This window comes from Capricornis sumatraensis, chromosome 20, assembly GCF_032405125.1.
Source record: "Capricornis sumatraensis isolate serow.1 chromosome 20, serow.2, whole genome shotgun sequence".
In the NCBI taxonomy this organism is placed as follows: domain Eukaryota; kingdom Metazoa; phylum Chordata; class Mammalia; order Artiodactyla; family Bovidae; genus Capricornis; species Capricornis sumatraensis.
The window spans coordinates 69,014,955-69,028,910 of NC_091088.1; the positions used below are offsets into that span (position 1 = coordinate 69,014,955).

General features: G+C 49.1%; 2 protein-coding genes across 2 annotated transcripts in view; one reads left to right on the forward strand and one right to left on the reverse strand.

The window, feature by feature from the left end:
• Positions 1-13,956, forward strand: part of LOC138097115 (zinc finger protein 805-like) — a 724,976-nt gene that overhangs the window by 93,274 nt on the left and 617,746 nt on the right. The gene's annotated exons all lie outside the window — the stretch shown is intronic.
• ZFP28 (ZFP28 zinc finger protein) overlaps positions 1-13,956 on the reverse strand; it is a 41,322-nt gene that overhangs the window by 26,325 nt on the left and 1,041 nt on the right. The window contains exons 2-7 of the mRNA XM_068992206.1: positions 13,731-13,822; positions 8,989-9,115; positions 8,811-8,906; positions 6,982-7,133; positions 6,181-6,292; positions 5,754-5,849 (exon numbers count right to left, since the gene is read on the reverse strand). Of these exons, the coding sequence (XP_068848307.1) occupies positions 5,754-5,849; positions 6,181-6,292; positions 6,982-7,133; positions 8,811-8,906; positions 8,989-9,115; positions 13,731-13,822 (675 nt within the window). The remainder of the gene's footprint in view (positions 1-5,753; positions 5,850-6,180; positions 6,293-6,981; positions 7,134-8,810; positions 8,907-8,988; positions 9,116-13,730; positions 13,823-13,956) is intronic.

Here is a 13,956-nt window from a genome sequence, read left to right on the forward strand (position 1 = left end):
CAATAAACTGTGCACCTCTGACACTCGGGAAAGTGAACTCACTGCTCAATCAATCGCTGATGGAATCACTAAAGTGTGCACCTCGGACACTTGGGAAAGTGAAGTCACTGCTCAATGAAACCCTAATGCAATCAATAAACTCAGCACCTCTGACACTCGGGAAAGTGAACTCACTGCTGACCAAAACCCTGAGTGAAAACAATAAACTGTGTGCCTCTGACACTCGGGAAAGAAAACTCACGGTTGAATGAAACCCTGATGAAATCAATAAACTGTGCACCTCTGACACTTGGAAAAGTGAACTCACTGTTGAATGAAACCCTGATGAAATCAATAAACTGTGCACTTCTAACACTCAGGAAAGTGAACTCACTGCTCAATGAAACCTGCAATGCAAGCAATAAACTGTGCACCTCTGACACTCGGGAAAGAGAACTTACTGCTGAATGAAACCATGAAAAAAATCAATAAACTGAGCACCTGTGACACTCGGGAAAGTGAACTCACTGCTCAATGACACCCTGATGAAAACAATAATCTGTGAACCTCTGACACTCGGGTAAGTGAACTCACCGGAGAAAGAAACCCTGATGAAATCAATAAAGTGTGCACCTCTGACACTCAGGAAACTGAACTCACTGGAGAATGAAACCCTGATGAAATCAATAAAGTGTGCACCTCTGACACTAGAGAAAGTGAACTCACTGCTAAATGAAACCCTAATGAAACTAGTAAACTGTGCACCTCTGACACTCGGGAAAGTGAACTCACTGTTGAATGGAACCCTGACGGAAGCAATAAATTGTGCACCTCTGACACTCGGTAAAGAGAACTCTCTGCTGAATGAAACCCTGATGAAATCAATAAACTGTGCACCTCTGATACCTGGGAAAGTGAACTCATTGCTGAATGAAACGGTGATGAAATCAATAAACTGTGCACGTCTCACACTCGGGAAAGTTAACTCACTGCTCAATGAAACCCTATGAAATCAATAAACTGTGCACCTCTAACACTTGGGAAAGTGAACTCACTGCTCAATGAAACGCTGAATGAATCAATAAAGTGTGTACCTCTGACACGCATGAAAGAAAACTGACTGCTGAAGGAAACCCGGACTGAAAGCCATAAACAGTGCACCTCTGACACTCGGAAAAGTGAACTTACTGCTGAATGAAACCATGAAAAAAATCAATAAACTGAGCACCTGTGACACCCGGGAAATTGAACTCACTGCTGACCAAAACCCTGAGAGAAAACAATAAACTGTGTACCTTTGACACTCGGGAAAGAAAACTCACAGTTGAATGAAACCGTGATGAAATCAAAAGTGTGCACCACTGACACTTGGGAAAGTGAACTCACTGCTGAAGGAAACCGTGATGAAACAATAAACTGTGAACCTCTCACACTCGGGAAAGTGAACTCACTGCTGAATGAAACCCTGATCAAAACAATAAACTGTGCACCTCTGACACTTGGGAAAGTGAACTCATTGCTGAATGAAACCGTGATGAAATCAATAAAGTGTTCACGTCTCACACTCAGGAAAGTAAAGTCACTGCTCAATGAAACCCTGATGAAATCAATAAACTGTGCACCTCTGACACTTGGGAAAGTGAACTCACTGCTCAATGAAACGCTGAATGAATCAATAAAGTGTGTACCTCTGGCACGCAGGTAAGTAAACTCACTGCTGAAGGAAACCCTGATTGAAAGCAATAAACTGTGCACCTCTGACACTCAGGAAAGAGATCTCACAACTGAATGGAACCAAGATAGAATCAATAAGCTGTGCACCTCTAACACTCGGGAAAGTGAACTTACTGCTCAATGAATCGCTGATGGCATCAATAAACTGTGCACCTCTGACACTCCGGAAAGTGAACTCACTGCTGAATGAAAAGCTGACAAAATCAATAAACTGTGCACCTCTCACACCGGGAAAGTGAACTCAGTGCTGAACGAAACCATGAAAAAATCAATAAATGAGCACCTCTGACACTCGGGGAAGTGAACTCACTGTCAATGAAACCCTGATGAAAACAATAATCTGTGAACCTCTGACACTCGGGAAAGTGAACTCACCGGAGAAAGAAACCCTGATGAAATCATCAAAGTGTGCACCTCTGACACTCAGGAAACTGAACTCACTGGAGAATGAAACCCTGATGAAATCAATAAAGTGTGCACCTCTGACACTATAGAAAGTGAACTCACTGCTAAATGAAACCCTAATGAAACTAGTAAACTGTGCACCTCTGACACTCGGGAAAGTGAACTCACTGCCGAATGGAACCCTGATGGAAGCAATAAATTGTGCACCTCTGACACTCGGTAAAGAGAACTCACTGCTGAATGAAACCCTGAAGAAGTCAATAACCTGTGCACCTCGGACACTCAGGAAAGAGAACTTACTGCTGAATGAAACCATGAAAAAAATCAATGAACTGAGCACCTCTGACACTCGGGAACGTGAACTCACTGCTGACCAAAACCCTGAGTGAAAACAATAAACTATGTACATCTGACACTCGGGAAAGAAAACTCACGGTTGAATGAAACCCTGATGAAATCAATAAAGTGTGCACCTCTGACACTCGGGAAAGTGAACTCACTGCTCAATGCAACCCTGATGGAATCAATAAACTGTTCACCTCAGACTCTCGGGAAAGTGAACTTACCTCTGAATGAAACCCTGATGAACATAATAAACCGTGTACCTTTTGACGCTAGGGAAAGTGATCTCAATGCTGAATGAAACCCTGAATGAAATCAATATACTGTGCACCTCTGACACTCAGGAAAGAGAACTCACAGCTGAATGGAACCATGACGGAATCAATAAACTGTGCACCTCTAACACTTGGGAAAGTGAACTCACTGTTTACTGAAACTCTGAAGAATCAATAAACTGTGCACCTCTGACACTCGGGAAAGTGAACTCACTGCTCAATCAATCGCTGATGGAATCACTAAAGTGTGCACCTCTGACCATGGGGAAAGTTAACTCAATGCTGAACGAAACCCTGAATGAAATCAATAAACTGTGCACCTCTGACACTCGGGAATATGAACTCACGGCTGAATGAAACCCTGAATGAAAACAATAAACTGTGTGCCTCTGACACTCGGGAAAGAAAACTCACGGTTGAATGAAACCCTGATGAAATCAATAAACTGTGCACCTCTGACACTTGGAAAAGTGAACTCACTGTTGAATGAAACCCTGATGAAATCAATAAACTGTGCACCTCTGACACTCGGGAAAGTGAACTCACTGCTCAATCAATCGCTGATGGAATCACTAAAGTGTGCACCTCGGACACTTGGGAAAGTGAAGTCACTGCTCAATGAAACCCTAATGCAATCAATAAACTCAGCACCTCTGACCCTCGGGAAAGTGAACTCACTGCTGACCAAAACCCTGAGTGAAAACAATAAACTGTGTGCCTCTGACACTCGGGAAAGAAAACTCACGGTTGAATGAAACCCTGATGAAATCAATAAACTGTGTACCTCTGACACTTGGAAAAGTGAACTCACTGTTGAATGAAACCCTGATGAAATCAATAAACCGAGCACTTCTAACACTCAGGAAAGTGAACTCACTGCTCAATGAAACCTGCAATGCAAGCAATAAACTGTGCACCTCTGACACTCGGGAAAGAGAACTTACTGCTGAATGAAACCATGAAAAAAATCAATAAACTGAGCACCTGTGACACTCGGGAAAGTGAACTCACTGCTGACCAAAACCCTGAGAGAAAACAATAAACTGTGTACCTCTGACACTCGGGAAAGTGAACTCACTGGAGAATGAAACCCTGATGAAATCAATAAAGTGTGCACCTCTGACACTAGAGAAAGTGAACTCACTGCTAAATGAAACCCTAATGAAACTAGTAAACTGTGCACCTCTGACACTCGGGAAAGTGAACTCACTGCCAAAGGAACCCTGATGGAAGCAATAAATTGTGCACCTCTGACACTCGGTAAAGAGAACTCACTGCTGAATGAAACCCTGATGAACCCAATAAACTGTGCCCCTCTGAAGCTCAGGAAAGTGAACTCACTTCTGAATGGAACCCTGATAAAACAATAAAGCATGCTCCTCTGACACACAGGCAAGTGCACTCAGTGCTGAATGAGACCCTCAAGAAACCATAGACGGTGTCCCTCTGACACAGGGCAAGTGCAGTCTCTAATATGCAAGATGATTCCAGACCAGATTCGTACAGGGACCCAGCAGAAGCCAAGAGAGAACGTTTAAATGAAGTCAGCATCTGTGGAACCAGTTCCATGTCAGAAGCATGAGGAGCTGGAGAACTGTTCCGCAGTCACACCCCGTAAACGCAGGCGACGACCCCCGTCCCCTCACCCCTGGCTGTGCAGCATCGACACAGGGCATCATCGCGTCCCCGACGCTGGTCCCAGGAGCGGGCCTAACACAGAACGTCAGCCTTTCTGTAACATTCGTTGCTATGTTATGGTCATCAGTTGGGTCAGGCTCCTTGCGACCCCGTGGACTGGGGCTCACCAGGCTCCTCTCTTCGTGGGATTCTCCAGGCACGATTACTGGAGTGGGTTGCCATTCCCTACTCCAGGGGATCTTCCCAAGCCAGGGATCAAACCTTTGTCTCCTGCATTGCAAGTGGACTCTTTACCGCTGAGTATTCATTTGGAGGCCTGAAACCCTGGTGGCCCCTGCACAACCAGATATGGTGTTTCCGTCAACTGTGTCTCATTTGATTAACTGCAGCAGAGTCTGCTGATGGCGGGAGCCTGGCACTCAGGTAGAAACCACTTTACATCGACCTGTCTGCTGCCACCAGCCAGACAGAACCCTCCATTGCTCTCTGGCCCTTTATTAACCAAGAGGGCCTTGCAATGTAACTTGTCATTCTGGAGAGACTACTTTTATAGAAACAGTGAGTGCTGACATTATATCTAATTACCTCTAACATACCTCAGAATAAGTCCAGGTCTTATCTCAGACTATAAACTTGCAGGAAGGAGTGAATATACCTGAAATCCTTTTGCTAAATCACTTAGCACGAACCAAAAATTGTACAAGCAGTTATACTGCAATAAATATATGGAGATAAAAGTCGTGCTGGGGAGAGAGATGATGCGGAGAGTCACTGTCTGGGAAAAGAAGACCTTCAAAAAGGGAAACTAAAAGCTCCTTTTAAAAACGCCACATAAACACTGAAGACTTCTCTTCTTAGGTTGGTGACAAGACAAGGATGCCTGGGAAGTTCCAGCCAGAGTGAGAAGACACAGGACTAAAAGGCATCCAAGTAGAAAGGAAGAGATAAAACTGTATTTGCAGACGATATGATCTCATATATAGAAAACCCTACACCATCCATAAGAAGAGTATGAGGGCTAATGTATCAAGTCACCAGAACTGCAGAATACAGGGTCAACACACAAAAATCAGCTGCATTTGCAGACACTAGGAATGAACAGTCTGAAAAGGAACTGTGAAAATGATTCCTTGAAATACAGCACTGAGAGAATAAGGTATTTAGGAATAAAGTTTCCTGAAAAGCTGCTAGACTGGAAACCGGAAACTACCAGTGTTGATGAGTAAGGTGAAGACGACCTAGATAAATGGAAAGACATCCTGTGTTCTTGGATAGAAGACTTAACCGTGTTCACGGATGGAAACAAGGGCCATCAAACAAGCCCCAGAAGCACGGGCCCCCCACCCCGCAGGGGCGTCTCCGCCCGGCCGCCCGGCTCACCTGAGGACGGGGCTCTGACCAGCTCTCCATCCACCGTCCAAGGCGCCTTCCTGCGCTCCAGCAAAGAGACCAGGTCTGGCTGAGACGCACAGTGTCCTGCACACAGGAAAAGACAGGAGCTCTGTCACACCCTGGGCGTTCTCGGACGGACAACCAGCTCCCTGGCTTGGACGGAGGAGTGTCTCACTCCAGCAAGGCCCAGGAGGAAAAGTGAAGGGTATCTATGACAGAGAAAGTTGTCCCACTTTCTCGTCTGTAAACTTTCAACTCTGCAAACATCACACTCCTGCGAAGCAGGAGTAAAAAGTCAACCCACACTTTAGAAGGCGGCTCCCCTTGCCCGGCACCCCCAACACACACAATTCACAACCGAGGAACAGGCACGGGGACTCCTGAAGAGTCAGGTCTGGGAGAGGAAGGGCCTTACCTCCTGTCCCCGGATGGCGGTCTGCCCACACCACGCTCCTACAGAAACTCTGCCCAGCGGGGTCTGGCCGCTGCGAGACGTCTGTGGCCACGGCCGTGACGGCCACCAAGCCCTGCAATGGCAGACACGCATTTCCACCGAGCCGTGTTCATGACCCTGAGACGGCTCTGGGATGGCCATGTCCACACGCCATGAGGGGCACGGGGTTCCAGGAATTCTCACTAGCTCTGAGTGATCCCGCCACTAACGATGGAGCTGCCTATGTCGCTTGTTTGCAGGGAGGCAGAGGAAGAGGACTGAAACATCGGGGAAACTGGCTCCTCCACGGAGAACTTGCAATGCGGTGTACAGTGACTGTCCACAGCGTGCGGGCTTTCCAGAGCTCACTGGAGGCTTCCCCACACCTGACACACGGGGTGCACTTAATCCTGCAGACGGTTTTCCTCTGGTATGAAATCTGATGGCAAGGAAGGGCTGAGATCCTGCTCAGAGCTCTCTCACACCCAAGACATGTGGAACGACCCAGATTTAAACACTTCTCTATGACTCGCTGGGACGCAGTGCTCCCCCTCGCGTGTGTCTGACTGCAGCTGCTCTCTCTTGCGGGGGAACACTGTGTAAGAAGTCCCGCATTCAAAGGGAAATCCGCCCACACTTGCTGAGACAAGATCCCTCTCTGAAGCTGCATTTCTTTGTGAAGGAGACTGTGTCTCCCACCTGCTCTCTCCTGCTGAAGCAGGGAAGCCTCTGGAACCCCGCAAACTCTGCCTCCTGCCAGTTTTCTGTTTGTGCCCGACTCACCGACTGCCCCTCACATACAGCGGCGTAAGCCCAGCCTTCCCCGAGAACAGCGCGCTCTGGGGGTCTCTCCGTGCGCTGCTCCTGGGACAACACCTCTTCGCTTAAGTTCTTCTCTGAAGGCAACTCCTGGGTCTTCAGCAGAGTCTGCGAGTCTAAAGGATAGTTTTAAGAAGGTATCTCTTTTACTACATGTTAGTATGAAGACATTTTCCCAGATGGAACCAGATGGAAAAAGATTCTCGGAAAATACATATCGTTTTGAAAGCTTTCTACACAACCCGTTGGCCTTCTGATCCCACACTTGTGTGGCTTTAATACTACCACACACACTGTGAGTTTTCACACCTAGGTGTTGAGCGAGTGCTGCATGTTATATTTTTGGCAGGAGACTAGAGAAAGAGATCCGAGTGCAGGAGATGAGCGAGTTCACAGAGATTTGAATCGAAGATGAAATGTGGCCGGAACAAAGAGCGGGCAGAGGCCACAGAAGGAAATGCTTATTAAGTCTCTCTCTGAATCTTTCTCCATTCTGTTTAGCAAAGGTTTCTTCGCTTGCTCCACTTGTTTACATTACATTTACAATGCAAACTTTAAAAAAGATTATGATGATGCTAACTAACCAATGTTCAGATCCTGGCTATATATGCCAGTCTTCAACATCAATTAGAATCTCAGCTAGAGAGTCTAGCTGAGAGAGAGAGAAAGCATCAACAGAAGGGGAAAAGACCAGTTCTGTCTCAGGAAACCAGCTCAGAGAAAGCCACCGAGTTCGAAGATAAGAGGAAAACTTTCCCCCCAAACACCGTTCCAGTTCTCCTGGGTGTACGATGACCCCGGGAGTATGATGACCCATGGGAGTTGGTGCAGTTGATGACTGTTCTATGGATAAACTTTCCTCCGAAGTATGGTTTGAACAAAGGGGTCTTACAAGATTCTCAACTCTTTAGGGACGATAGTCATTTCCTATTATGGGAGCCACCATGAGGAATCTGTACTTCTGAGTCCTTGTGATTAACCTGATGTCCCGGAAATAACGCTGTGACTGAAATCTCTGCACTCCCTGTGGTTTAAACACCAGCACAACACCTGCACGAACATCCCATCGGATCAGGATCAGAGTCCTTTCCTGAGAGCCAGTCGCCTGCCTGCACGGCTGGTCTGCACACAGACGTCCACCCGGATCCCAGACGGATCACAGCCCAGCCCAGATCGCCTCCAGACCTACCGACCTGTCCTCTCCTTTTCACCTTTCTCCTCGAGGCTCTATGCTCCAGCCTTGTTCCCCTGGCGTGAAACTGAGAATGGAACTTTTTCTCCCGCGAGTCCCTATTTACACTTGTCACACGTGAGACAGCCCTTTCTATTGCACTTCTGTGCAGAAACATGCTGTCTTGCCCCCGGGAGGGTGACTTCTCTGAGGGCTCCCCCTCAGCTTCCCAGCCAGCACCTGCGGCCTCGCTCAAAGCCGACACAGGGAAAATCAGTCAGAGGAAAACTCTGAGTGCCAGTCATTTCATCAAAGCGAAATAAGACAGAACTACACCAGCATCAGCCTCGTGACGAGCAGAGATGCCTGCGTAAGCCTGAGTGACGGAAGGTCAGAGGAGCTGGAGGCAGACGAGGTCCAGAGAGCGGACCAGGGCGGTGTGTGGAGGGAGGGGAGCGCAGATGGAGAGGAGAGGCGGGGGAAAAGGGACCGTACAAAGCCCAGGCCTCCATTCTTTGATTTTCCCTCGCGGGCGGCGCAGTTCTGAAGTCTGGTGGTGGTCCCAGGCGTCCGAGGGCGCGGAGCTGTGGGTTCCTCCCCCCGCCCCGCCCCCAATGCTCACCTGGGCACTTGCCACTGGTCGACCTTCTCTTCACAGCCCAGGGTTCCTTCCTCTGTTCCAACGACGAGATCATCTCGGGCTTAGACAGGCAAAGCCCTAAAAGCGTAAGATGGGGCGAGCGGTCACGCACAGGTCGGTCCTGGGGGCGGGCGGGGCGGGGCGGCCGGCCGGCCCTTACCCAGCGAGGCCAGGTTCCTGTAGTTCTCCAGCATCACGCTCCGGTGCAGGCTCCTCTGGGCCGAGTCCAGCCGGGCCCACTCCTCCCCGGAGAACTCCACCGCCACGTCGCTGAACGTCAGTGGGCTCTGCGGTGACACAACCGCGGGCGCGCTGGACCGGGGCTCACGCCCCGCCCTGGCCCCGTACCCCGACTGTGGCTGGACTTCAGAGAGGAGACCCCGCTCTCGTAAGAGGAGGAAGCAACCAGGGGTGGTGGCCACAGAGGGAGACCTTGGGGGGAAGCACCTCTGCTGGCCCCTCGGTCTCGGACTTCTGGCCCCCAGAACTGTGAAAATCACTGTCGCTGAAGCTGCCCACCCTGCGGAGCTCTGTTGTGGCAGCTCTCGCAGACTAACAGAGGGGCTAAGAGTTACTTCCTCTCCATGTTGGCTAGATTTTATGTGTAGAGAGTAATGTCCCATAATGTGGAAATCCAGTTAACGGTTGGACCTCATTCAGTCGTAAACTTCAAAGAAGAGAGAGAGAGTGCCCCTACCCTTGGAGAAGTGGCAATTTTGTGCAGGTGACGGGGGCACACAGGTAAGACACAGGAGGAGATCAATTCAAACAATAAACAAGGGAGGCTGAGTTGTCCCATGCACAACCGGTACCAGAGCCTTTTCTACTGTGAGGACAGTCAAGTGGTCTGGATCAGCACAAGAATGGGGACACAGAGACATGCTCTGGGAAGAATCCCCAGTGTTTCCGACTTCCTGCAGGTAATAACTAGTCCTTTTTCCTCTCCGGGGGAAAAAAAGAGAAAAAGGAACCGGGAAATAAACCCACGTGACCCACGTCATGAGCATGGCACTCAGCATGTGAGGTGCTTCAGAAGCACTGTGGACGCTGACCAAGGCCCCGCCTTCCCACTTAAAGACTGATACCGTTTCACTGGAAGCAGAAAGCCCCTTGGAGGTTCAGTATCTGTTGAACAATATACAGTCACATGTTCCTTAACTTGCACAGACTTTGAAGACATCTTTAACCAAACTGTGTAGACGGGTCACAAGGATTGTGAGTGTGTGTTTATCCTCATATTCACTGAGTCGTACATATTAAAAATGTGCAGCTATGTGTCAATCTTGCCTCAATAAAGTGGTTTAGAAACAAACTAATGAACAAAACATTTCAATGCAGATATTTTTTGGCAGATATTTTCAACTGCATTCAAAGGCACAGGTGCTCAGACAGGGGCTACTTTTCTGCTTCTTTTCTGACCCAGTTCTAAAAGACGGGTTTTTGCAGATTCCAAGCTTCCATTCTAAGTCTTCCTGCTCCTTGGCTGGCAAGCCTCAGGCTTTACTTCCCCCAATAGTCAAACAGCTTTCAGATATTCCTTACTAAATGAAACAAAACATATACAGTATATGCAGCATATCAATTGTATACAAATTACTGTCTTCATATAGCACACGCTGTACACACTACAGATGCACACACTACTGCACCTTTATAGTAACTTTCAAGCTGGAGCCAGAGGAAACGTTGCCTGTTTTTCTAGCATCTGTCACTACGTTGGTAAAACTGGAACTTGTGGGGCCCTGAAGGAGAAGAATACAAGTTCAAATATTTTCTTGTACTTGGCAGCTGGGTTTTTCTGGCTTCATTTTTTTCCTTGATAAGAAACGCCCCTTCCCCACCTCTCTAACCCCATATTCCAGAGGGGCCCCATGTCAGAGCGAGTACACATCCTCTGAAGCTGTTTTCCCAATTTCTACAGACAGCTCCTCGTACACTGAACTAATGACTTTGGTTACTTCTCTGAATGTTTCTGCCCCCCTACCCAACACATGCTGAGATCCCAACACCCCGTGTGATGGTATTATTTGGAGACAGGGACTGTGGGAAACCATCCACCACTGCCCGCCCATGAATGGGATGAGTGTCCTTATATAAGAGGCCCCAGAGAGCTCCCCAGCCCCTTCCTCCGTGTGAGGACACAGTGAGAATGTGCAGGTCCTGTTCTCACTCCTCTTGCTATTATACAGATGCGTAGATTTTCAAAGGGGTGTCACAGAGTCCCACCTGTGACTGAGGAAAGACACAGCTATACAATCTGTGCCTCATAGAAGAATGTGATCCGGTGCCTTAGCACTGTCATAATGAAGATGAGATGGGCTTCAAAAACAAAGAAATAAAAACTACAGAGCAAGCTTATCCTCACAGAAAAATACTGCGCTAACGTTTTACAGGGAAAGATGAATAGAAAATAATACAGGAAAAAATACAGTAAACAGGGTTTTGTTGTTGTTGTTGTTGTTGAATTCAATTCAGGTAATTTTTCAAGTGCACAAATGAAAAGCTTGTAATAAATTATTTTGGTGACATTTACTTTTTTTTTTTTAGTAAAAAAGTAAAAACTAGAATTCTAGCTTTTGAGTCCATACTGCTATTTCACCCACATATAATTTTTAAAGTATTTTGCTTTCATGTAAGTTTGGTGAACTTAATCCACAAGGTAAGAAAAACTTCTGGGAATATACTCACAGGAAATAATCAAGACAACGCACATTCTCAGCATTATTATTGTGACACTATATTAAATGGTGAAACACTGGCTTCCAAGAGCACTTCAGTAAGACTACGTTCACATATTCATCCACCATATGTTTGCTGCATCAGGCACTGGGGCAAAGCTACCGAAAACTCCTGCCTGTGTCAAATGTACTTTGTGGTAAGAGAATCAGACAAGAGAAAAGCACGTAAATTAAGTATATGGAATGCTGAAAAGTGCTAAGGGTCTTTAACAAGTAAAGCAGGGAAGAGGGATGTGAGGAATTCGGGTGGGAGCCTCTGAAGTTTTAGCACAATCAGGAAAAGGAGAAGGCAACTTTTGGAAGGCAAAGTGCGTGACGGGGGCGTGCAGTTCACGTCAGAAGTGGGGCCGGGTGGCAGGGAGCCCTTCAGCCCCGAGAAGGGGAAGCCACACGAGCGTCTGAGCAGACCTCGGCAGCAGAAACTTCTCTGGCTGCGGCGCTGGGCGGGGACCACGGGGGCATGAGCGGAGGCAGCCGGCGGTAAGATAATGAGGACCGAGGCGGTGGTGCAGGGGCGGTGACAGCTGTCAGCTTGTGGGGACACCGTGAAAACAGCGCCGACAGGATCTGCCAATGGACCAAATACGGGAGGTGAGGCCAGCAGAGGAGACAAGGACTGACGCTAGCTTTGGCCTGAGGAACTGGGGTAGGAAACTGCTGCAGACGGGCAGAGACAAGACGCGGGCAGGGGCTGGTTCATGGGAGGACCCCAGGCGCCTGGGGCTGGATGTGTCCGCTGTGAGCTCCCTACTGGACACGCGGCTGGACACCGAGGCCTGGGGCGCAGAGAGAGGACTTGGCTGGAAAGGTGGACCGGGAGAAGCTGGCGTGTGGCTGGTCCATACAGGCGAGAACAGGGGAAGGCGGGCAGACAGACAAGAACAGAGAGCCTAGTACAGGGCCCGGAGGCCCAGTGACAGCTGCAGCTCAGGATGAAGAGCTGCGGCAGCGAAGTCAGGAAGGGGGGCGCGCCCGGTGAGCTCTTTCAGGGGTGGCCGGTACCCGTTTCTGTCAATCAAGTTTCACTGGAACAATGCCCCGCCCAATCACTTAGGTATGCTCTGTGACTGCTTCTAGAAGGCAGAGGGGAGCAGCTGCAGCAGAGACCTCACAGCCTGCAGAGCCCCAAATATTTACTACCTGGCCCTTTACAGTGACAGCCTGCCAACCCTGAACGACCTCAGACGCCAGCAACAGTCAAAAAAGACCAAGACCCGAGGGCCGCCTTTGGTAATGTGGATGGAGCTCACTGGGCGACTGAGCCTGGCTCATACATGGATGAGCTGGTGATGACACGCAGGACACACAGTGAACAGAGACAATTTATCAACATTCTGAGAAGCAACACAACCAAGTGGGGAAAAGACGGCCTTACACACTGCACCAGGGCCGCCCTTCCCTCCTCTGTCTGCCAAACCTCTCCTCCTCCTGCAAAACATGAGGCCTGGGACTTCCCTGGTGATCCAGTGCTTAAGAACCGGCCTAGCAGTGCAGGAGACGCAGGTTCGATCCCTGCTCGGGGAACAAAGATCCCACATGCTGCAGGGCAGCTAAGCAACTAGAGAGCCGCGTGCCACCATGAGAAGCCCTTGCAGAGTGACCACACAAAGTCCATATGCTGCAATGAAGACCCAAGCACAGCCAAAGAAAGGTACTGCATGGGGCTCAGAGATCACCTCCCTACCCTTCCCCGACAGGTGCCGAGATGCCGAGAGTTCCTCCAGCCCACTCTCACCATGCTAGAACTCACATTCAGAACCTTGTATGCTTCCACGACTTTCCACTAACAGGCTGTGAGCTCCCAGAGGGCAGAGGCCAGGGCTCAGCCATCTGTCTCTCCAGGGGCTGGCTCAAAGAGGACATCAGACAAACCAGGTTCAACACAAGGGGCTGTCCTGTCTGTGCTGAGCAGCACCTTTCTGCTCTAGGGAAGGGCTGACTCAGTCCTTCAGTGACCGACAAACAGAGGAAGACAAGGAGAGGAAGCAGGGAGGGAGGCCCTGGGCTGCCCCTGTAGCCCACCACTCACCAGAATGTGGGCAAATGGGAACCAGCTCCCCCGACAGGTCTCTTACACTGAAAACTTCTAAAAGAAAATAAGCGTCATTAAGCCCTGAAAGGCAAGCTTGCCTTTCAGAGAGGAGAAGAGGGAACGCCCCCTCACCTGGGACGTGGCTTGCCGTTCAATTCCTGTCCCGGCCGCCTCCTGCTGGGGCCTCCTCTCCCGGAGGGCGGCCGTGTCCCTGGAAGGCAGAGCTGGGGGAAGAGAAAGTAGCAGCTAGAGGCCAGGTCTTCATCTGGCTCCCTTCCTGCCGCGTCTTAAACAACGGCCACAAATACGAAACGGATTCAACAGGTGGAGAATCAAATGCTCCAGCATGAGCGGCGAG